The sequence below is a fragment of the Pleurodeles waltl genome, chromosome 3_1, assembly GCF_031143425.1.
Source record: "Pleurodeles waltl isolate 20211129_DDA chromosome 3_1, aPleWal1.hap1.20221129, whole genome shotgun sequence".
In the NCBI taxonomy this organism is placed as follows: Eukaryota; Metazoa; Chordata; class Amphibia; order Caudata; family Salamandridae; genus Pleurodeles; species Pleurodeles waltl.
In genome coordinates, this window is record NC_090440.1 from 3,943,048 (window position 1) to 3,968,158 (window position 25,111).

General features: G+C 49.5%; 1 protein-coding gene across 1 annotated transcript in view; it reads left to right on the forward strand.

Moving 5' to 3' along the window:
- The window catches only part of NUP160 (nucleoporin 160), a 325,024-nt gene that overhangs the window by 225,325 nt on the left and 74,588 nt on the right, over positions 1-25,111 (forward strand). The window contains exons 20-21 of the mRNA XM_069226465.1: positions 12,260-12,358; positions 13,160-13,254. Coding sequence (XP_069082566.1) covers positions 12,260-12,358; positions 13,160-13,254 — 194 coding nt within the window. The remainder of the gene's footprint in view (positions 1-12,259; positions 12,359-13,159; positions 13,255-25,111) is intronic.

The following is a 25,111-nucleotide window of genomic DNA, read 5'->3' on the forward strand; positions in this document are numbered from 1 at the left end:
TATTGGCTGGATTTGTCTCTGAGTGTGTGTACCTCATTTATTGTCTATGTGTATGTACAACAAATGCTTAACACTACTCCTTGGATAAGCCTACTGCTCGACCACACTACCACAAAATAGAGCATTAGTATTATCTATTTTTACCACTATTTTACCTCTAAGGGGAACCCTTGGACTCTGTGCATGCTATTCCTCACTTTGAAATAGCACATACAGAGCCAACTTCCTACATTGGTGGATCAGCGGTGGGGTACAAGACTTTGCATTTGCTGGACTACTCAGCCAATACCTGATCACACGACAAATTCCAAAATTGTCATTAGAAATTGATTTTTGCAATTTGAAAAGTTTTCTAAATTCTTAAAAGACCTGCTAGGGCCTTGTGTTAGATCCTGTTTAGCATTTCTTTTAGAGTTTAAAAGTTTGTAAAAGTTTGAATTAGAGTCTAGAACCAGTTGTAGATTCTTAAAAAGTATTCCAACTTTTAGAAGCAAAATGTCTAGCACAGATGTGACTGTGGTGGAACTCGACACCACACCTTACCTCCATCTTAAGATGAGGGAGCTAAGGTCACTCTGTAAAATAAAGAAAATAACAATGGGCCCCAAACCTACCAAAATACAGCTCCAGGAGCTTTTGGCAGAGTTTGAAAAGGCCAACCCCTCTGAGGGTGGCAACTCAGAGGAAGAGGATAGTGACTTGGAGGAAAATTCCCCCCTACCAGTCCTATCTAGGGAGAACAGGGTCCCTCAAACCCTGACTCCAAAAATAATTGTCAGAGATGCTGGTTCCCTCACAGGAGAGACCAACACCTCTGAAATCACTGAGGATAACTCCAGTGAAGATGACCCCCTGTTAGCCAGGATGGTCAAAAGATTGGCTTTGGAAAAGCAGCTCCTAGCCATAGAAAGGGAAAGAAAAGAGATGGGCCTAGGTCCCATCGATGGTGGCAGCAACTTAAATAGGGTCAGAGATTCTCCTGACATCCTAAAAATCCCCAAAGGGATTGTAACAAAATATGAAGATGGTGATGACATCACCAAATGGTTCACAGCTTTTGAGAGGGCTTGTGTAACCAGAAAAGTAAACAGATCTCACTGGGGTGCTCTCCTTTGGGAAATGTTCACTGGAAAGTGTAGGGATAGACTCCTCACACTCTCTGGAAAAGATGCAGAATCTTATGACCTCATGAAGGGTACCCTGATTGAGGGCTTTGGATTCTCCACTGAGGAGTATAGAATTAGATTCAGGGGGGCTCAAAAATCCTCGAGCCAGACCTGGGTTGATTTTGTAGACTACTCAGTAAAAACACTAGATGGTTGGTTAACTGGAAATGAAGTGTGTGACTATGTTGGGCTTTATAATTTGTTTATGAAAGAACACATTTTAAGTAACTGCTTCAATGAAAAGTTGCATCAGTATCTGGTAGACCTAGGTCCAATTTCTCCCCAAGAATTGGGAAAGAAGGCAGACCACTGGGTCAAGACTAGGGTAACCAAAACTTCCACTGGGGGTGAACAAAAGAAAGGGGTTACAAAAACTCCCCAGGAGAAAGTGGGTGACACTAGAAACAAAGAAAAAGAGTCCTCTGTAGGCCCCCAAAAACCAGAACAGGTGGGTGGGCCCCAAGACACAACCCAAAACAAAGGTGGGTACCAGGGTAAGAACTGGGATGCCACTAAGGCATGGTGCCACAACTGTAAACAGTCTGGGCACCACACCAAGGACACTTCTTGTCCCAAAAACAAACCCCAGAACAAAATTCCAGGGGTAACCAGTGTAGCCATGGGAGATGACTCCTCAGATGAGGAGGTCTTCCTAGCCTTCAACTGGAAACAGGGCCCAACAGGTGAGTTGGGGATTCCAGAGGGAAGTAGACACTTCCACCACCTACTGGTGAATGGAATCCCAACCACTGCCCTGAGAGACACTTGTGCCAGTCACACTATTGTGCATGACAGGCTGGTGCTCTCAAACCAGTACATCCCAGGTGAGACTGCCAGGGTAAGAGTTAGCCTAGACAGGGTCACTAAGAGGCCTGTGGCTTTAGTGCCCATAGAAGTGGGTGGCACTCTTAGCTGGAGAAGCGTAGTAGTCAGTACAGACCTCCCCCTTGATTGTCTCCTTGGAAATGACTACCCAGAGGTTAGTCAGAGCTCAAGAGAGGAACTGGTCCAGTGCCAGTCCTCTCCCAAGGATTCTGGAAGTCCTGCCTCTGCAGTAAATGCAAGCAGGCCCCAGAAAAAGAAGAAAAGAAAACAGAGTAGGAAGGGTGGACAACCTTTAGCCAAGGTTACAGCAAGCCAAGGAGATTCTGCTCCAGTAGGGGAGAACTCCAAAAATGGCCCTGATAAAGTCTAACCTGACCCACAAGAAGTCCTGGCTAGTCAGGCAACTGTTAAACCTGAGTGGGTGGCTCCTCAGCTAACAGAAGAAAGAGTGGAAGAAGGGTGTTTACTACAAGATGTGGTAACCCCCCACTCCAATACAGCAGACAGGCAACCTGAACCCAAAGAAGCCTGTAACTTAGCCCCTTCCCTTTTAGGTGAAGAGCTAAAGGTGTGGTTCTGGGCACTGACAGCTGTCAGTGGCCTCTGCTGGGTGTTAGCCTTTATGGCTGCACTATCCTTAGCATGGTGGTCTGACCCCATGCCAAATAGCAAGTTAGGCCCCCTGACCCTATTGGTCATGGTGGGGTTACTCCAGCTCTGGGTAACCTCTCTGGGTAAGCTAGGGGTAACCCTGGCCAAGATAAGGTTGGCAGAGGTGGATACCTCTAAGACCAAGATAGAAAGAATGGGTGGAGACATTGAAGAGGCAGACAAGAGGCAATTCAGACTAGGTCCTATCACTGTGGAAGTAGGTCAGTTCCCCAAAGGGAATGACCTGAACAGAAGGATGTAAGGCAGAGTAGGCCCTGCAACTAATCAGCCTATTTCTCCTACTCTTCCTCGCCTGACAGACTAGGAAGACTCTCCCAGCTTGGGCTGAGTCTCCTGGCCTGTGGGCTGGGGGGGGCTTGTGTAAAGAAATGGCTCCCTGTTGCAGTTACCCCCCACTTTTTGCCTGATACTGATGCTGACTTGACTGAGAAGAGTGCTGGGACCCTGCTAACCAGGCCCCAGCACCAGTGTTCCTTCACCTAAAATGTACCATTGTATCCACAATTGGCACACCCTGGCATTCAGATAAGCCCCTTGTAACTGGTACTTCTAGTACCAAGGGCCCTGATGCCAAGGAAGGTCTCTAAGGGCTGCAGCATGTCTTATGCCACCCTAGAGACCCCTCACTCAGCACAGACACACTGCTTACAAGCCTGTGGGTGCTAGTGAGAACAAAATGAGTAAGTCGACATGGCACTCCCCTCAGGGTGCCATGCCAGCCTCTCACTGCCTATGCAGTATAGGTAAGACACCCCTCTAGCAGGCCTTACAGCCCTAAGGCAGGGTGCACTATACCATAGGTGAGGGTACCAGTGCATGAGCATGGTACCCCTACAGTGTCTAAACAAAACCTTAGACATTGTAAGTGCAGGGTAGCCATAAGAGTATATGGTCTGGGAGCCTGTCAAACACGAACTCCACAGCACCATAATGGCTACACTGAAAACTGGGAAGTTTGGTATCAAACTTCTCAGCACAATAAATGCACACTGATGCCAGTGTACATTTTATTGTAAAATACACCCCAGAGGGCACCTTAGAGGTGCCCCCTGAAACTTAACCGACTATCTGTGTAGGCTGACTAGTTTTAGCAGCCTGCCACAAACCGAGACATGTTGCTGGCCCCATGGGGAGAGTGCCTTTGTCACTCTGAGGCCAGTAACAAAGCCTGCACTGGGTGGAGATGCTAACACCTCCCCCAGGCAGGAACTGTCACACCTGGCGGTGAGCCTCAAAGGCTCACCTCCTTTGTGCCAACCCAGCAGGACACTCCAGCTAGTGGAGTTGCCCGCCCCCTCCGGCCAGGCCCCACTTTTGGCGGCAAGGCCGGAGAAAATAATGAGAAAAACAAGGAGGAGTCACTGGCCAGTCAGGACAGCCCCTAAGGTGTCCTGAGCTGAAGTGACTCTAACTTTTAGAAATCCTCCATCTTGCAGATGGAGGATTCCCCCAATAGGGTTAGGATTGTGACCCCCTCCCCTTGGGAGGAGGCACAAAGAGGGTGTACCCACCCTCAGGGCTAGTAGCCATTGGCTACTAACCCCCCAGTCCTAAACACGCCCTTAAATTTGGTATTTAAGGGCTACCCTGAACCCTAGAAAATTAGATTCCTGCAACTACAAGAAGAAGGACTGCCTAGCTGAAAAAACCCCTGCAGCGGAAGACCAGAAGACGACAACTGCCTTGGCTCCAGAAACTCACCGGCCTGTCTCCTGCCTTCCAAAGATCCTGCTCCAGCGACGCCTTCCAAAGGGACCAGCGACCTCGACATCCTCTGAGGACTGCCCCTGCTTCGAAAAGACAAGAAACTCCAGAGGACAGCGGACCTGCTCCAAGAAAGGCTGCAACTTTGTTTCCAGCAGCCTTGAAAGAACCGTGCAAGCTCCCCGCAAGAAGCGTGAGACTTGCAACACTGCACCCGGCGACCCCGACTCGGCTGGTGGAGATCCAACACCTCAGGAGGGACCCCAGGACTACTCTGATACTGTGAGTACCAAAACCTGTCCCCCCTGAGCCTCCACAGCGCCGCCTGCAGAGGGAATCCCGAGGCTTCCCCTGACCGCGACTCTTTGAATCCAAAGTCCCGACGCCTGGGAGAGACCCTGCACCCGCAGCCCCCAGGACCTGAAGGACCGGACTTTCACTGGAGAAGTGACCCCCAGGAGTCCCTCTCCCTTGCCCAAGTGGAGGTTTCCCCGAGGAATCCCCCCCTTGCCTGCCTGCAGCGCTGAAGAGATCCCGAGATCTCTCATGGACTAACATTGCGAACCCGACGCCTGTTCCTACACTGCACCCGGCCGCCCCCGCGCTGCTGAGGGTGAAATTTCTGTGTGGACTTGTGTCCCCCCCGGTGCCCTACAAAACCCCCCTGGTCTGCCCTCCGAAGACGCGGGTACTTACCTGCAAGCAGACCGGAACCGGGGCACCCCCTTCTCTCCATTCTAGCCTATGCGTTTTGGGCACCACTTTGAACTCTGCACCTGACCGGCCCTGAGCTGCTGGTGTGGTGACTTTGGGGTTGCTCTGAACCCCCAACGGTGGGCTACCTTGGACCAAGAACTAAGCCCTGTAAGTGCCTTACTTACCTGGTTAACCTAACAAATACTTACCTCCCCTAGGAACTGTGAAAATTGCACTAAGTGTCCACTTTTAAAACAGCTATTTGTCAATAACTTGAAAAGTATACATGCAATTTTGATGATTTGAAGTTCCTAAAGTACTTACCTGCAATACCTTTCGAATGAGATATTACATGTAGAATTTGAACCTGTGGTTCTTAAAATAAACTAAGAAAAGATATTTTTCTATATAAAAACCTATTGGCTGGATTTGTCTCTGAGTGTGTGTACCTCATTTATTGTCTATGTGTATGTACAACAAATGCTTAACACTACTCCTTGGATAAGCCTACTGCTCGACCACACTACCACAAAATAGAGCATTAGTATTATCTATTTTTACCACTATTTTACCTCTAAGGGGAACCCTTGGACTCTGTGCATTCTATTCCTCACTTTGAAATAGCACATACAGAGCCAACTTCCTACAAGCTCTATTCAGAACTAAAAAATATATTAGATTCCTTTCTGGGGAACTGGTATGAGGGGTTGGGCGACACCAGCAGCTCGCCACCTGGTTTGGCCTCTGAGGGCAGCAAGGGCCTTGAGCTCCTCCAACTCCCGTCAGAGGAGGTTGAAACTGTTTTAACTGAGGTGCTTCAGGTGGGCCAACCACAGATCTCATGGACAGCATGCAGCCCAGGCCTCCGCTCCTCTGGATGACTCCGTAGCTCTTCCTCTTCCTCTTTCAACCGTACAATGGCTGTCAGGGGACTACCTGCGTTTGTTGTGTCAAAGTGCAGGCTCTTTTGGACAAAGGAGCCATTGAGAGGGTGCTAACGCCAGAAGCTGGTCATGGTTGCTGCTACTTCTGCGTTCTGGTGCCAAAAAAGAACAGAGCTCTGCCAGTGCTTAATGTGTTTAAAGCGAAGAGCCAGGGCCCTTCTCAGGCGGCCATTTCAGCTTACGCCACCCATTGTCCCAGCCAACGATGCCAAGGACAGCCCTGCTTCAACTCCTAGACGTCTGACAATTCAGACTATTTCCGGCCACCCAACGATATAAGAATGTGTGGGTGGCAAGTGGTATTCATTTTGAACGTATATTGAATTATTAAAATATGTTGTGCTCATCTCAAAATTAGAGAAACAGCGCCACTACATGATCTGCTGTCATAAGTGCTGGTGTTAAGAATTAAGTGCCAAGTACCGAAAACACTGGCTCAAACTGAGCACTTGTTTCCCCTCGTCTAGACCTTCGCCCTCAATGCCTTGATGCTCACTCTTGTCCAGATCCTGTGTGCCCTGGATACTGGATGGTGGCGTGGGACCTGCAAGACGCTTACTTTCACATCCCCATCTTGTAGGCCCACAGATGGTGGCTGTGCTCCCCTATGACCTCACCAGTGCACCTCAGCTGTTCATGAAAGTGATAGCGGTGGTTGCTGTTGATCTTCAGAGGTCTGGAGTGTAGGAAGCTGGCCTGGTGTGTGATGGACACCTATAGTGTTTGCTATAGTTGTATACCATGTCCAGGCAACCCTTATTAGATAGTGTTAGTGTCTAGATATCCAGCGCTGTCTAGTGGTAGCTGTGGTGAGCAGCCAAGATTTATCTAAGAGCAGTGTGAAGCACTTCCAATATCATAGTAGTCACACAGTAACTTGTCACACATGAAAGGAACCACACAGTGTTACAAAAATAATGATCTTTATTATTGTAACACTCAACTAGAATACTATAGACGGTCCCCCAACCGAAGTTAAGTACACACTATTTATACACACGGTAAGTACTAGGACTTAGCATAGAAAAACTTGCATTAGTAAGAAAATAGCTAGGGCCCTATAGGGGGGCCAAACCATATACTAAAATAGTCAACTGTGAAGTCAGGTCCTCCACCCAAGGATTTGAAGTAGTTAGAAGGGAGCTGGGAGTACTCAGAGCCCCAATAGGTGAGTACCTAGATGGACCTCCCCCAGCGACCAGGAGAGCAGAGGTGTAAGTTACCTGGTCTTCCCAAAGCCTAACAAGGGGACTTGAAAAAGGAAGTTTACAACTACAGGACCAGCTTGGTGGATTCTGGATGAAAAGAACCTGCAAAAGAAGGGCACAGAGTCCGGTGCACACAGGAGTGTCCAGGTGGGGCAGGAGTCACTGCCCACCCTTCTATGGGTGAAGATCCGGGTCGAAGGTTGAAGATGAAGGTCAGCTGTGGAGAACAGGAGCTGCAGAGGAGTCCCTGAAGACGTGCAGAACCTGTCTGTAGGAAGTTGGCTCTGTATGCACTATTTCAAAGTAAGGAATAGTATGCACAGAGTCCAAGGGTTCCCCTTAGAGGTAAGATAGTGGCGAAAAGAAATAATTCTAATGCTCTATTTTGTGGTAGTGTGGTCGAGCAGTAGGCTTATCAAAGGAGTAGTGTTAAGCATTTGTTGTACATACACACAGGCAATAAATGAGGAACACACACTCCGAGATAATTCCAGGCCAATAGGTTTTTGTATAGAAAAATATATTTTCTTAGTTTATTTTAAGAACCACAGTTTCAAATTCTACATGTAATACTTTGCATGAAAGGTATTGCAGGTAAGTACTTTAGGAACTTTGAATAATCACAATAGCATATATACTTTTCAAATAAAAAACATATAGCTATTTTAAAACTAGACACTTAGTGCAATTTTCACAGTTCCTAGGTGTAGGAAGTTGGCTCTGTATGTACTATTTCAAAGTAAGGAATAGCATGCACAGAGTCCAAGGGTTCCCCTTAGAGGTAAGATAGTGGCAAAAAGAGATAATACTAATGCTCTATTTTGTGGTAGTGTGGTCGAGCAGTAGGCTTATCCAAGGAGTAGTGTTAAGCATTTGTTGTACATACACACAGGCAATAAATGAGGAACACACACTCGGAGACAATTCCAGCCAATAGGTTTTTGAATTGAAAAATATATTTTCTTAGTTTATTTTAAGAACCACATGTTCAAATTCTACATGTAATATCTCATTTGAAAGGTATTGCAGGTAAGTACTTTAGGAACAATTACAGTAGCATATATACTTTTCACACAAAACACATTTAGCTGTTTTAAAAGTGGACACAGTGCAATTTTCACAGTTCCTGGGGGAGATAAAGTATTTTTAGGTTTTACAGGTAAGTAAACCACCTACGGGGTTAAGATTGGGGTCCAAGGTAGCCCACCGTTGGGGGTTCAGAGCAACCCCAAAGTCACCACACCAGCAGCTCAGGGCCGGTCAGGTGCAGAGCTCAAAGTGGTGCCCAAAACACATAGGCTTCAATGGAGAAGGGGGTGCCCTGGTTCCAGTCTGCCAGCAGGTAAGTACCCGCGTCTTCGGAGGGCAGACCAGGGGGTTTTGTAGGGCACCGGGGGGGACACAAGTCCACACAAAAAGTACACCCTCAGCAGCGCGGGGGCGGCCGGGTGCAGTGTAGAAACAAGCGTTGGGTTTCCAATGGGAGTCAATGGGAGACCAAAGGGTCTCTTCAGCGGTGCAGGCAGGCAAGGGGCAAGGGGGGGGGCTCCTCTGGGTAGCCACCACCTGGGCAAGGGAGAGGGCCTCCTGGGGGTCACTCCTGCACTGGAGTTCCGATCCTCCAAGTGCTGGGGGCTGCGGGTGCAGGGTCTTTTCCAGCCGTCTGGATTTTTAGAGTCAGACAGTCGCGGTCAGGGGGAGCCTGGGGATTCCCTCTGCAGGTGTCGCTGTGGGGGCTCAGGGGGGACAACTTTGGTTTCTCGGAGTCGCCGGAGGGTCCTCCCTGAGGTGTTGGTTCTCCACCAGTCGAGTCGGGGTCGCTGGGTGCAGTGTTGCAAGTCTCACGCTTCTTGCGGGGATTTGCAGGGGTCTTTAAATCTGCTCCTCTGTAACAAAGTTGCAGTCTTTTTGGAGCAGGGCCGCTGTCCTCAGGAGTTTCTTGTCTGTCTTGAAGCAGGGCAGTCCTCTGAGGATTCAGGGGTCGCTGGTCCTGGGGAAAGCGTCGCTGGAGCAGGTTTCTTTAGAAGGCAGGAGACAGGCTGGTAGGTCTGGGGCCAAAGCAGTTGGTGTCTTCTTTTCTTCTTCTGCAGGGGTCTTTCAGCTCAGCAGTCCTCTTCTTCTTGTAGTTTCAGAAATCTAAATTCTTAGGTTCAGGGGAGCCCTTAAATACTAAATTTAAGGGCGTGTTTAGGTCTGGGGGGGTTAGTAGCCAATGGCTACTAGCCCTGAGGGTGGGTACACCCTCTTTGTGCCTCCTCCCAAGGGGAGGGGGTAACATTCCTATCCCTATTGGGGGAATCCTCCATCTGCAAGATGGAGGATTTCTAAAATTTATAGTCACCTCAGCTCAGGACACCTTAGGGGCTGTCCTGACTGGCCAGTGACTCCTTGTTATTCTCATTATTTCCTTCGGCCGCCAAAAGTGGGGCTGTGGCCGGAGGGGGGCGGGCAACTCCACTAGCTGGAATGCCCTGTGGTGCTGGAACAAAGGGGGTGAGCCTTTGAGGCTCACTGCCAGGTGTTACTGCTCCTGCCTGGGGGAGGTGATAGCATCTCCACCCAGTGCAGGCTTTGTTACTAGCCACAGAGTGACAAAGGCACTCTCCCCATGTGGCCAGCAACATGTCTCGAGTGTGGCAGGCTGCTAAAACCAGTCAGCCTACACGGGTAGTTGGTTAAGGTTTCAGGGGGCACCTCTAAGGTGCCCTCTGGGGTGTATTTTACAATAAAATGTACACTGGCATCAGTGTGCATTTATTGTGCTGAGAAGTTTGATACCAAACTTCCCAGTTTTCAGTGTAGCCATTATGGTGCTGTGGAGTTCGTGTAAAACAGACTCCCAGACCATATACTCTTATGGCTACCCTGCACTTACAATGTCTAAGTTTTGGCTTAGACACTGTAGGGGCACAGTGCTCATGCACTGGTGCCCTCACCTATGGTATAGTGCACCCTGCCTTAGGGCTGTAAGGCCTGCTAGAGGGGTGACTTGCCTATACTGCATAGGCAGTGTGAGGTTGGCATGGCACCCTGAGGGGAGTGCCATGTCGACTTACTGTTTTGTCCTCACCAGCACACACAAGCTGGCAAGCAGTGTGTCTGTGCTGAGTGAGGGGTCTCCAGGGTGGCATAAGACATGCTGCAGCCCTTAGAGACCTTCCCTGGCATCAGGGCCCTTGGTACCAGGGGTACCAGTTACAAGGGATTTACCTGTATGCCAGGGTGTGCCAGTTGTGGAAACAAAGGGACAGGTTAGGGAAAGAACACTGGTGCTGGGGCCTGGTTAGCAGGCCTCAGCACACTTTCAAATCAAAACATAGCATCAGCAAAGGCAAAAAGTCAGGAGCGATCCCCAGGTGACCCTCTCCCTTGCCCAGGTGGTGGCTACCCCGAGGAGCCTCCCCCCCCCCCCCCTTTGCCTGCTTGCATCGATGAAGAGACCCCTTGGTCTCCCATTGAAACCTATTGCGAATCCGATGCCTGTTTGCACACTGCACCCGGCCGCCCCCGTGCCGCTGAGGGTGCACTTTTTGTGCTGACTTGTATCCCCCCCGGTGCCCTACAAACCCCCCTGGGCTGCCCTCCGAAGATGCGGGTACTTACCTGCTGGGAGACTGCAACCTGGGCACCCACTTTTCCATTGAAGCCTATGTGTTTTGGGCACCTCTTTGACCTCTGCACCTGACCGGCCCTGAGCTGCTGGTGTGGTAACTTTGGGGTTGCTCTGAACCCCCAACGGTGGGCTACCTTGGACCCAACTTTGAACCCCGTAGGTGGTTTACTTACCTGCAAAAACTAACACTTACCTCCCCCAGGAACTGTTGAAAATGTCAATGTCTAGTTTTAAAATAGCTATATGCCATTTGTGTGAAAACTGTATATGCTATTTTGCTAATTCAAAGTTCCTAAGTGAAGTACCTTTCATTTAAAGTACTGTTTGTAAATCTAGAACCTGTGGTTCTTAAAATAAACTAAGAAAATATATTTTTCTATATAAAAACCTATTGGCTGGATTTGTCTCCGAGTGTGTGTTCCTCATTTATTGCCTGTGTGTACAACAAATGCTTAACACTACCCTCTGATAAGCCTACTGCTCGACCACACTACCACAAAATAGAGCATTAGAAATATCTGTTTTTGCCACTATCTTACCTCTAAGGGGAACCCTTGGACTCTGTGCATGCTATTCCGTACTTTGAAAAAGTGCATACAGAGCCAACTCCCTACAGTTGCTCTCTGCATAAACATCTGCTGGGCATTGGTGAAGAAAGCAGCCCTCATAAGTCTTGAGGGCTCACTCCAGCAGGATCTTTATCCATTTCCATTCAGGAACTCAATACACTCTTGATTGCTGTGTGCACGGAGAGCAAGAACTCAAATATCCAGAGGCCTACTGCATGAGGATCCCGAGGCAGGGATGCAGGTGCTCCAGAGCCTCACGGGTGACATTGTCTGTTCTGTTAAATTGTAATGTGTCTCCTTCCGCTATAGTGCACTCACCCAGCGGTTGGCAGAGCATTATTTACCCTCTAGGGACACCCTGCTGTTCTCAGCTGCTCTGTTTAGATCTCCAGAGATTTCAATGAAACCATGCCAGTCGTGGGTATAGAATTTGACTAAACAGAAGTATTTGTTCAAACAGCATAGAAATGAAAAAACGATACGAGAAATACAGGCTGAGGTTGGAAACCCTATAATAAACCTGTTTTCTTTGTATGGATGGGGCTTTTTCACAACTTTTTCAGTGGACCAGGATCCAAATGTGGTACTGAGCAGCACGCACACCTAACCCCATTCAGGCTCCCCACCCCCCTCCCAACCGCCTCGATTGTTGGTGTGGGAGGGAAATATTTGCCTCCCTCTCGGATGACTGGCCTTCTCGAATTGTGTGGCTGTATTAGCTGGAAGGAGGCTGTCCTTTGGTCAGCCCGTTACAGGGCTCTGTTGGCAGATTTGGGACTGTGACTCTGGATATTGTTGGGTTTCTCTTGCCTTTTAAAGCCATTGCTTTGTGTGTTTACACTTGTTTCTTGTCTTTCTGTAGGTCATACGGATGCTGGAGGAGGTGAACCTGTCTGAGTTGGTCATTAATTTGGCAACTGTAGCAATAACTGCAGCGACTGCTGATGACTGGCGGAACCAGGTGGGTGGCGGCCGGCCAGAGGCTGGTGGGTGGCGGCGGCAGCCGGCCAGAGGCTGGTGGGTGGCGGCCGGCCAGAGGCTGGTGGGTGGCGGCCGGCCAGAGGCTGGTGGGTGGCGGCCTGCCAGAGGCTGGTGGGTGGCGGCCTGCCAGAGGCTGGTGGGTGGCGGCCTGCCAGAGGCTGGTGGGTGGCGGCCTGCCAGAGGCTGGTGGGTGGCGGCCTGCCAGAGGCTGGTGGGTGGCGGCCTGCCAGAGGCTGGTGGGTGGCGGCCTGCCAGAGGCTGGTGGGTGGCGGCCTGCCAGAGGCTGGTGGGTGGCGGCGGCAGCCGGCCAGAGGCTGGTGGGTGGCGGCGGCAGCCGGCCAGAGGCTGGTGGGTGGCGGCGGCAGCCGGCCAGAGGCTGGTGGGTGGCGGCGGCAGCCGGCCAGAGGCTGGTGGGTGGCGGCGGCAGCCGGCCAGAGGCTGGTGGGTGGCGGCGGCAGCCGGCCAGAGGCTGGTGGGAGGAGGCGGCAGCCGGCCAGAGGCTGGTGGGTGGCAGCCCGCTACGCATTTTCTCAGGTGAACGATAAAAATGGATGAACCTTAGATCGACTGGGGAATTGTTGATGGTCCCAGCAACATCAGATGGTGGAGGTTTGGCAGTGGTTAGGTTGAGGTCAAGGAGAAGAAGCTGATTACTCTTAAGAGGGGAGTTGATGGCTGTTGGCCGGGGAGGGTCTATTAGCTGTTGGCCAGATGTTCATTTTGTGGTTAACGTGCCTAGGTTTGGCCTGGTTTGTAATAAAACTGTAATTGTTCTTCACAGGCGGCATTACGGATGCGCATTTTCTCACGGCACTTGGATTTGGGTGACAATAACCGAGCATATGAAGCCTTGACACAGATTCCAGATCCTGGCCGGTAAGCATGAGGCGTTCTGCAGCTTTGACAGGCATACAAGCATTTACCGGTGTTACTGGGGTCTGTGCTTGTCTGTATTGGTATGATGCACAGGTATTGAGAGTTTCTTTGTGGAGGTTGGTCTTACTGTGTCCATCCTTAGTAATCCTAAGTGGGTTCCATGCAGGCATGCATGACGACCTATGGGAGGCAGAGGTGAACAGCATGTATTTTCATTTTACTCAGAAACCACCTCTCAGTATCTGAGGTCAGACAGCTCATTCTCCCTTCTGGTTCAAGGTACCCGCTCTGCAGTGGTGTGCGTAGGACTGGGGTGGTGAGCTTGGACTCCAAGGACCAGGACTGCACTGTGTACATTGGTGAGCTTGGACTCCAGGGGCCAGGACTGCACTGTGTACATTGGACACCAGGCCAGGGCTGCACTGGTGTGCCTTGGTGAGCGTGGACTCCAGGCTAGGACTGCACTGTGTACCTTGGTGAGCTTGGACTCCAGGGGCCAGGACTGCACTGTGTACATTGGACACCAGCCCAGGGCTGCACTGGTGTGCCTTGGCTCCAGGTAGGACTGGGAGAAGTGAACCAGGATCCCAGCCAAAAGGACAAGGAACGGACAGGGTGACCAACAGCAGCTCTTGCAAAAATATTCAAACTGGCTCCACTCCCTTCATCTCCTTGCGCTGTCTTTATCTTTCAGTCCACCCATTGTCTCGCGTTTCCTTTCTTCCTCTTGGACCACTTTCTTACTACCTTTTCACTCCCTCTTTCTCACATGCAACTTCCCTGGATGTCCTGTAATTAACCTCAGAGAGGCTTTAAAAGTGACTTTGAAACCAGGAGTGGCCTTGGGCTTTTAAAGCCAACTTCCAAAGATTCCAGCTCGCAGTAGTGCTCCATGGAACAAAATTCCGTCCAGCCTTGCCCTGCACTTCAGATGTGAGCATGGACCCCCAGATACCAGGGCCGAACGTTTGAGCCCACTCGGATGTCAGGACTGCAGCTTTGAGGCAGAGCCCCTATAACAAGACTGCAGTAGTGAGCCTGGACTCCCAGGTACTAGGACTGCAGAGGAGAACCAGGGATCCATATTCCAAGACCTCGGTGGTAAGTTGTGGTTCCAGAACTGTAGTGGTGAGCCAAGACTCACAAATACAGAGGAGAACCTGGTATCTAGTCACTTGGGCTGGAGAAGTAACCACAACCTCAGATACAGGGCAACTGGTAATCCAGGGCGCCAAGATATCATGACTGTGGCGGTGAATCTGGACTTTCAGACACCTGGACTGCAGGGGTGAGCCAGGACTTCCAGATACCAAGACCACGGTGATTCCAAGATACCAGGTCTGCAGTGGTGAGCCAAGACTCCCAGATACTAGGACTGCGGAGGAGAACCAGGGATCCAGATACCAAGACCTTGGTGGTAAGCTGTTGTCCCAAGATACCAGAACTGCAGTGGTGAGTCAAGACTCCCAGATAAAGAGGAGAACCTGGACTTCCAGACACCTGGACTGCAGGGCTGAGCCAGGACTTCCAGCTACCAGGACTTCCAGCTACCAGGACTTCCAGCTACCAGGACTGCGGTGGTTCCAAGATACCAGAACTGCAGTATTGAGCCAAGAGTCACAGCACTGATACTTCACTAGTGAGCCAAGACTCCCAGGTTTATTGTGCTAAGAGTACCATAATTCATGCTATAGAGCAGTTGTCTTGGAGTCCATTGGGTGCTTGTTGCATGGTTTCAGCTGTGTCCCACTGCCCAGTCCTGTGACCAGATCATCCATCACAGACGAGTGGGTGCTGTCAGGTGATGAGGGCTAATCAGTGAACAAAAGGGCTCTGTTTCTGTATAAAAGATGGTCTATGCTTTGAAAGTAGTAATTAGATGGTTGAAGATCTCAGTTGAAGTGAGATGCCACATCTGTTCAGCCATGTGTGTGGTTTGTAAGCGGGACTGCAGTCCCTGTGGAAAGTAATATGCCCTGTTAACAGTCTCTGTGCACTCACTATGTCTAATAATCAACAGACATAGCAGAGGTATATCTGCTCATGCTGAGACGTCCTTGCATGTAATATAATGCTCCCTTCTTTAGGGCTTTAAGGCCTGCTAGAGGGGGGCTTACAAATATGACATGCAGTGTTTAGGGGACATGACACACAGGCTGCGTGCCATGGCGTGTTTTCACGTTTATGGAGCACCTTGTCACGCAGCCTGCAATGGCAGTCAGACATGAGGTTAATGCTGGGTCCCTTGGAGTGGCACATGTTGTCTGCAGCCCTTAGGAACACTCTGCAGTACCAGAGGTACCACTTAATAGGGACTTATAAAAGGTTCTACAGGGCCTGGTCACTTGGGGATCAAGTGACCTGGTGTCTTGTTATGGGGAAGGAACACTGGCACTGGGGGCCTGCTTAGCAGTAACCCAGTGCACTTAAGTCAAAGTTGCATTAAAAACCAGGCAAAAAGTGGGGGGTACTGCAACCAGAACCCAGCTTCCTACAAGGACCATCAGGCCCAAGTCATCCTAGTGGCCCTGCACTGGTCAGAGTGGGGTATCCAGAACTCGTGGATTTGAGCATCTGCCCTTCAGTCAGCCTTCCCCTTAGCGAGGACCTGGTGTCACAGCAGCAAGGCACGATTCTGAACTCGGACCTTCGCAATCTCCACCTGAATGCTTGGAGATTGAAAAGCAACAGCTGAACTACTTTTACCCTTCTCTGGAGGTGGTTAATGTCATCTTGGCAGTCGGGTGTCCCTCGACAAAAACTGACCTCAAATGTGTGGCTTAGTGCAGTGCTCAAGAGATGGAACTCCAGGAGAGGTTATCTGGTGTTTTATGGTTTCTTTTGGCCCTAGCCTGGCATAACTGTGCTCTGGGCACCATTAACTGGTGCCTTCGGTCTCTTTGCTTCAACCGGATCAGCCCTCGTGAAGTCTGCAGTTGGTATGCACTTTTTGAAAGGTTTGCAACATTTGCTTCTGCTCTCTCCCTTTGTCATGCCTCAGTGGGACCTCAGCATGGTCCTCATTTCTGATGTGCACTTCCTTTGAGCCGCTTCGCAGGTGCCCTGTGCTGCTTCTCACCCTCGAGGTGATGTTCCTCGTCACCATAACATCAGCATGGCATGCGAGTGAGCTTCAAGCTCAGTATGTTGACCCACCATTACCAGCTTCTTCCCAGATGAACCCCAAGAACTCGGAACCCCAAGAGCTGAGTACCTAGGTGACCCCCAGCGACCAGGAGAGCAAAGGTACGTTACCTGGTATTCCCATAGACTAATAATGTATTATGCAAGGAGGGCACCAAATGTGCCCTTCAAAGCAAGCCGGTGGCCTGGGGAGGCTAGCCCTTCCCCAGCCTGTAACACCTATTTCCAAGGCTCATGATGTCTCCCCTCTCCCACAGAAAATCCTCGTTCCTGCCTTCCCCTGCTTGAGCTTGTCAAGCAGCAGGAGGGCAGTAACCTGTCTGAGGGGTGCTAGCAGCGTGGGCTGCCTGGAAAACCCTAGAAGACTGGTAGGAGCAATACTGGGGGGTCCTCTAAGGAGCCCCCAGGGTGCATGGAATCATGCCACCAATTCTGGCATCAGTACTGGGGTATGATTCTGACATGTTTGATACCAAACATGCCTAGGTTTGTAGTTACTGTTATGTAGGTGGACACAGGACCTGTGGCCAGTACACGGGTAAAATGTTTCCCTGCACTTACGAAGTCAAGTGCATTGGAACTAGAGTTCGTAGGGGCACCTCTGCTCATGCAGGGGTGCCCTCACACACAGGAACCTGCATCCTGCCCTTTGGGCTGAAAGGGCCTTCCATAGGGGTGGCTTAGTGACCTGGTGCAGTGACCGGCAGTGAAAGGGTCTATTCACCTTTTCATGCAGGCTATAAATGGCACGCCTGCAGACACATTTTGCATTGGCTCCAATGGGTGCTATAATACATGCTGCAGCCCATGGGGGACCCCTGGCGTACCAATACCCTGGGTATCGAAGTACGGTATTCTAGGGACTTACAGGGATATGCCAGTATGCCAATTGTGTGGTGTAAGGGGTACCAAGGCAACCAAATTTAGAGGTGAGATTTCAATCACTGGGGTCCTGGTGAGCAGGATCCCAGTGAAAACCGTCTAAGTGCACTGATACCAGTTAAAAAGTGGGGGTTACCATGCCAAAAAGAGTGACTTTCCTACAGACATCTGTTACACACTGCCAAAAAGCAGGCTGTGCATAGACCGCATGCTCATTCTACTCAGACTAGAGCTGCTACCACTGCCTCTCAGGTGGCATCACTGTCCTGAACATTTGTAAGCTATCTTCCATACCTTCACAAAGCACTATTGAATGGACAGTCAGGTTTGCCGACAGGCGCACTTTGCCCTCTCAGTCCTGCAGGATGTTCTGGTTTCAGTCCATCCACAGACTCTTCTCGAAATAGGTACTGTTTTGGTATCTTTCAGAAGAACAAGTTGCTTACCTTCGGTAACACTTTCTGGTAGACTCTAGTCAGACTCCTCACCGGCCCTCCATCCCTCCCATGTTGTGGTGGACTCTATGCATTAAAAGATCCCAACACTAGGATTCTACTCAATGGTCACATCAATTTGCTTTAGAAACTATCTGTCTTGGGGTACGGACACTCCAGAGAAACAGACGTCCGCCCGCAGGAGTGGCGCCTAAATAGGCTCCTCATGTCCTTTTAGAAGTGAAACTGCACAGCACCACCCACCGACACACACAGGTATTTCTGAAATGTTTCTGCTCCAGTCTGGGGCCTGGGGTGTATTCAAAGTGTGATGAATCTTACTAGTTCGAGTCTCTACTAGAAAGAGCATTACCGAAGGTAAGGAACTTGTTTATCTGAGCTAGTTCCAGTAAATGTTGGGTGTAGGAAAGTGCCCCTTTTGGCATGGTCACCCCAGCAGTTTTTTCCTGATGTTGATGCTGACTTGACTGGGACCCTGCTAACCAGACTGCAGCACCGGTGTTCTTTCCCTGAACTGTACCATTGCTTCCACAATTGGCACTCATCTAAGTCCCTTGTAAAAGGTACCAGTTGTACCAGGGCCCTGTGGCCAGGGAGGATCCAAAGGGCTGCAGCATGTGTTGTGCCACCCTAAGGGACCCCTCACCAAACACATGCACACTGCGATTGCAGATTGTGTGTATTGATGCAGAGAAAAAGATAGTCGACATGACATCCCTCCCTGGGTGCCATGCCTACAAAACCCTGGCATTGGTAAGTCACCCCTCTAACAGGCCTTACAGCACCAAGGCATTTAGTGAAGCCATTATGGAACTGTGGAGTTCGTAGTGACAACCTCCCAAGTGCATGTACTCAATATGGCCACACTGTACTTACAATGGCTAAGAATGGACTTGGACACTTTAGGGACATATTGCTCATGCAGCTGTGACCTCACCTATGGTATAGTGCACCCTGCCTTAGGGCTGTAAGGCCTGCTAGAGGGGTGACTTACCAATGCCACAGGCAGTGTGAGGTTGGCATGGCACCCTGAGGGGAGTGCCATGTCGACTTAGTCATTTTCTCCCCACCAGCACACACAAGCTGGCAAGCAGTGTTTATATGCTGAGTGAGGGGTCCGTAGGTGGCATAAGACATGCTGCAACCCAACTGACGGTGCATCGATGATCCAGAGGAGCCTCAACTTACCTGTTGGCCTTCTTCATTGGACTCCCTGGACGAGCTTACAGCCTCTTTGTGAACCCAGAGTTCCTCATTGAATTGCATTGGGCGCCCAATGCTGTTTGCACCCTGCACCCGGCTGTCCCGATGCCGTTGAGGATGTATGGTTGGTGCTGACCTGTGCCCCTCTCCCCCAGGTGCTAATCTAAACCCCCGGGGCCCATGCCCTAAAACCACAGGTACTTACCTGCAATTCGTTCAGTTCCAAGTGCCCCCCGTCTCCATTGGTTTTCATTGGGCGCCCAACACCGTTAGACTTCTGTACCCAGCCGGCCCCGTGTTGCTGGTGGTGCACCCTTGGTGTCTTCCTAAACTTGGCCTTTTGTACACCTTAACCCCCGGAGACTGGCACCATGAGTACTTACCTGTAAACTGTGCATGTACTTTTCCTCCCCTAGGACTGCATTGCAGTGTCTCCTTTTGCTATTGAAAAGTATTCCTCACCTGAAACCTAGATTAACTGAAAGTGATACATTCTTGAAACTACTTGCCTGCAACAACAATCCTTTTGGTTCTAGAAATAAAGTAACAAAGTGTTCGATGGCATCTGTCGCTGTAGATACGCATGTTCTGCAATAGCTCGCCATCTGGTGTTGGGCCGGAGTGTTACAAGTTGTTTTTCTTCGAAGAAGTCTTTCGAGTCACGGGACCGAGTGACTCCTCCTTTTGTCTCCATTGCGCATGGGCGTCGACTCCATCTTCGATTGATTTTTTTTTCCGCCATCGGGTTCGGACGTGTTCCTGTCGCTCCGAGTTTCGGAACGGAAGATTAGCTAATTTCGGAAGATTTTCGTCGGTATTGTTGCGTTCGGGATCTTAGATTCCACACCGCATCGAAGATCGAAGAGCTCCGGTGCCCTTCGGGGTAGTTTTTCGATCCTCCGTCGGGGCCTGGTCGGCCCGACCGCGTGCTGAAGAACGCCGATGGAACGGACCCCGTTCCGTTTCTGCCCCAAATGCCACAATAAATACCCCTACACAGACCAACACTTGGTCTGCAACCTGTGCCTGTCACCTGAGCACAGCGAAGACACCTGCGAGGCCTGTCGTGCGTTCCGGTCCCGAAAAACACTCCGAGACCGTCGAGCCAGAAGACTGCAGATGGCGTCCGCACCGACAGCCCAACGGGAGTTCGAGGAAGAGGAAGGTACCTTCTCGATCCAAGACTCAGACTCCGAAGGATTCGACGATACACAAACCGTGAGTAAGACGTCGAAATCCACTCAGAGGAACATTTACAAGGCCCAGGGGACGCCACTGCCACCAGGCCATGGCTCAACCCATAAATTCGGTGACCGACCGTCGGCACCGAAAAAGGCCCAAACAGTGCCGAGATCGTCCGACTCCGGTCGAGACACCGGCACGCAGCCTTCTCGGGACCGAGAAAGTGCTGGAGACAAGCCTCGACACCGAGATGCTGGTGTGGACACGGCTCGGCTCGACGCCGAGACAGCGGCACCGAAACAGATCGACGCCGAGAGGTTTCGGCCCCGAAAAAGAAAAAAGTCACCTCGGAGCCGAAAAAACACGCAGACAGGGTTTCGATGCCGAAACAAACTGCAAGCGACCCAGCTTCAGGCTCTTATACAGAAGAGCACTCGCTAACCTCCCAAATGCAAAAGCATAGGTGTGAGGAAGAGCTACAAGCAACTGATGTGGACCATACGCAAAAGCGTATATTCATACAGCAGGGGACAGGAAAAATAAGCACCCTTCCCCCCATTAGGAGAAAGAGAAGGTTGGAGTTCCAGACGGAACAGACACCACAACCAAAAGTGGTGAAAAGAGTTACCCCACCACCCTCTCCTCCGCCCGTGATTAACGTCTCACCAGCACAAACTCCATCACACTCCCCAGCTCACACCACCATGAGCCAGGGTGACCAAGATCAGGACGCATGGGACCTATACGACGCCCCAGTGTCAGATAACAGTCCGGAGGCATACCCTACAAAGCCATCTCCACCAGAAGACAGCACCGCGTATTCTCAAGTGGTGGCTAGAGCAGCACAATTTCACAACGTAAGCCTCCACTCAGAACAGGTCGAGGATGATTTCTTATTCAACACACTCTCCTCCACCCACAGCTCATACCAAAGCCTGCCTATGCTCCCTGGTATGCTCCGGCACGCAAAAGACATCTTTAAGGAGCCGGTCAAAAGTAGGGCAATCACACCAAGGGTGGAAAAAAAGTATAAGGCGCCTCCTACAGACCCGGCTTTCATAACTACACAGCTGCCACCAGACTCTGTCGTTGTAGGAGCAGCTAGGAAAAGGGCCAACTCTCACACATCTGGAGATGCACCACCCCCAGATAAAGAAAGCCGCAAGTTCGATGAAGCTGGTAAGAGTCGCAGCACAAGCTGCAAACCAGTGGCGCATCGCGAACTCCCAGGCACTACTTGCGCGCTATGACAGAGCCCACTGGGACGAGATGCAACATCTCATTGAACATCTGCCCAAGGACTTACAAAATAGGGCAAAACAAGTGGTTGAGGAGGGACAGACCATCTCCAACAACCAGATACGCTCCTCCATGGACGCTGCAGATACAGCTGCACGGACAATTAATACATCTGTAACTATCAGAAGGCATGCATGGCTCCGAACGTCTGGATTTAAACCAGAGATTCAACAAGCAGTTCTCAATATGCCTTTTAATGAAAAAGAACTGTTCGGTCCAGAAGTGGACACAGCGATTGAGAAACTCAAAAAAGATACGGACACTGCCAAAGCCATGGGCGCACTCTACTCCCCGCAGAGCAGAGGGAATTACAGCACATTCCGTAAAACGCCCTTTCGAGGGGGGTTTCGGGGTCAAAGCACACAAGCCAGCACCTCACAAGCCACACCGTCCAGTTACCAGGGACAGTATAGAGGAGGTTTTCGGGGACAATATAGAGGAGGGCGCAATTCCCTAGAAATAGAGGAAGATTTCAAAGCCCCAAAACCACTACTACTAAACAGTGACTCACATGTCACTCACCCCCTCCACACAACACCAGTGGGGGGGAAGAATAGGTCATTATTACAAAGCATGGGAGGAAATCACTACAGACACTTGGGTTCTAGCAATTATCCAACATGGTTATTGCATAGAATTTCTACAATTCCCTCCAAACATACCACCAAGAGCACAAAATTTAACAACACACCATTCCAATCTCCTGGAGATAGAAGTGCAGGCACTATTGCAAAAGAATGCAATCGAATTAGTGCCAAACACACAAATAAACACAGGAGTTTACTCACTGTACTTTCTGATACCAAAGAAGGACAAAACACTGAGACCAATCCTAGACCTCAGAGTAGTGAACACTTTCATCAAATCAGACCACTTCCACATGGTCACACTACAAGAAGTATTGCCATTGCTAAAACTACACGACTACATGGCAACTTTAGACCTCAAGGATGCTTATTTCCATATACCAATACACCCATCGCACAGGAAATACCTAAGGTTTGTATTCAAAGGAATACATTACCAATTCAAGGTACTGCCTTTCGGATTAACAACCGCACCAAGAGTCTTTACCAAATGTCTAGCGGTAGTCGCTGCACACATAAGAAGGCAGCAAATACATGTGTTCCCATATTTGGACGACTGGCTAATCAAGGCCCATTCGTTCATACAGTGCTCAAATCACACAAATCAGATCATACAAACCCTCTTCAAACTAGGGTTCACCGTCAACTTTACAAAATCAAACATTCTGCCGCGCAAGGTACAACAATACCTAGGAGCCATAATAGACACATCAAAAGGAGTGGCCACTCCAAGTCCACAAAGAATTCTAAATTTCAACACCATCATACAACGCATGTATCCAACACAAAAGATACAAGCAAAGATGGTATTACAACTCCTAGGCATGATGTCTTCATGCATAGCCATTGTCCCAAACGCAAGACTGCACATGAGGCCCTTACAACAATGCCTAGCATCACAGTGGTCTCAAGCACAGGGTCACCTTTTAGATCTGGTGTTAATAGACCGCCAAACTTACCTCTCGCTTCTGTGGTGGAACAACATAAATTTAAACAAGGGGCGGCCTTTCCAAGACCCAGTGCCACAATACGTAATAACAACAGATGCTTCCATGACAGGGTGGGGAGGACACCTCGATCAACACAGCATACAAGGACAATGGAACGTACATCAAACAAGACTGCATATCAATCACCTAGAACTTCTAGCAGTTTTTCAAGCACTAAAAGCTTTCCAACCAATAATAGTTCACAAATACATTCTCGTCAAAACAGACAACATGACAACAATGTATTATCTAAACAAGCAGGGGGGGACGCACTCCACGCAGTTAAGCCTGCTAGCACAAAAGATTTGGCATTGGGCAATTCACAACCAAATTCGCCTAATTGCACAGTTTATACCAGGGATCCAAAATCAACTCGCAGACAATCTCTCTCGAGATCACCAACAGGTCCACGAATGGGAAATTCACCCCCAAATTCTGAACACTTATTTCAAACTCTGGGGAACACCTCAGATAGACTTGTTTGCGACAAGGGAGAACGCAAAATGCCAAAACTTCGCATCCAGATACCCACACAAACAATCCCAAGGCAATGCCCTATGGATGAACTGGTCAGGGATATTTGCTTACGCTTTTCCTCCTCTCCCTCTCCTTCCTTACCTGGTAAACAAACTCAGTCAAAGCAAACTCAAACTCATATTAATAGCACCAACTTGGGCAAGGCAACCCTGGTACACAACGCTGCTAGACCTATCAGTGGTACCCTGCATCAAATTGCCCAACAGGCCAGATCTGTTGACACAGCACAACCAAAAGATCAGACACCCAGATCCAGCATCGCTGAATCTAGCAATCTGGCTCCTGAAATCCTAGAATTCGGGCACTTACAACTTACCCAAGAATGTATGGAAGTCATAAAACAAGCCAGAAAGCCATCCACCAGGCACTGCTATGCAAGTAAATGGAAGAGATTTGTTTGCTACTGCCATATTAATCAAATACAACCATTACACACAACTCCAGAACATGTAGTGGGTTACTTGCTTCACTTACAAAAATCTAACCTAGCTTTCTCTTCCATTAAAATACACCTTGCAGCAATATCTGCATACCTGCAGACTACCTATTCAACTTCCCTATATAAGATACCAGTCATTAAAGCATTCATGGAGGGCCTTAGGAGAATTATACCACCAAGAACACTACCTGTTCCTTCATGGAACCTAAATGTTGTCCTAACTAGACTTATGGGTCCACCTTTTGAACCCATGCACTCCTGCGACATACAGTTCCTAACCTGGAAGGTGGCATTTCTCATCGCCATTACTTCCCTAAGAAGAGTAAGCGAGATTCAGGCGTTTACAATACAGGAACCTTTTATACAACTACACAAAAATAAAGTCGTCCTAAGGACCAATCCTAAATTTTTGCCAAAGGTTATTTCACCGTTCCATCTAAATCAAACAGTGGAACTTCCAGTGTTCTTTCCACAGCCAGATACCGTAGCTGAAAGGGCACTACATACATTAGATGTCAAAAGAGCATTGATGTATTACATTGACAGAACAAAAAACATCAGAAAGACTAAACAACTCTTTATTGCATTTCAAAAACCTCATGCAGGAAACCCAATTTCAAAACAAGGTATAGCCAGATGGATAGTTAAATGCATCCAAATCTGCTACCTTAAAGCTAAACGACAGCTGCCCATTACACCAAGGGCACACTCAACCAGAAAGAAAGGTGCTACCATGGCCTTTCTAGGAAACATCCCAATGCAAGAAATATGTAAGGCAGCCACATGGTCTACGCCTCACACATTCACCAAGCACTACTGTGTAGACGTGTTATCCGCACAACAAGCCACAGTAGGTCAAGCCGTATTAAGAACATTATTTCAGACTACTTCCACTCCTACAGGCTGATCCACCGCTTTTGGGGAAATAACTGCTTACTAGTCTATGCAGAACATGCGTATCTACAGCGACAGATGCCATCGAACTGAAAATGTCACTTACCCAGTGTACATCTGTTCGTGGCATCAGTCGCAGTAGATTCGCATGTGCCCACCCGCCTCCCCGGGAGCCTGTAGCAGTTTGGAAGTTACCTTCAATTATTTATATATGTATCATCTCAACCTTAAATAGGTGCATACTTA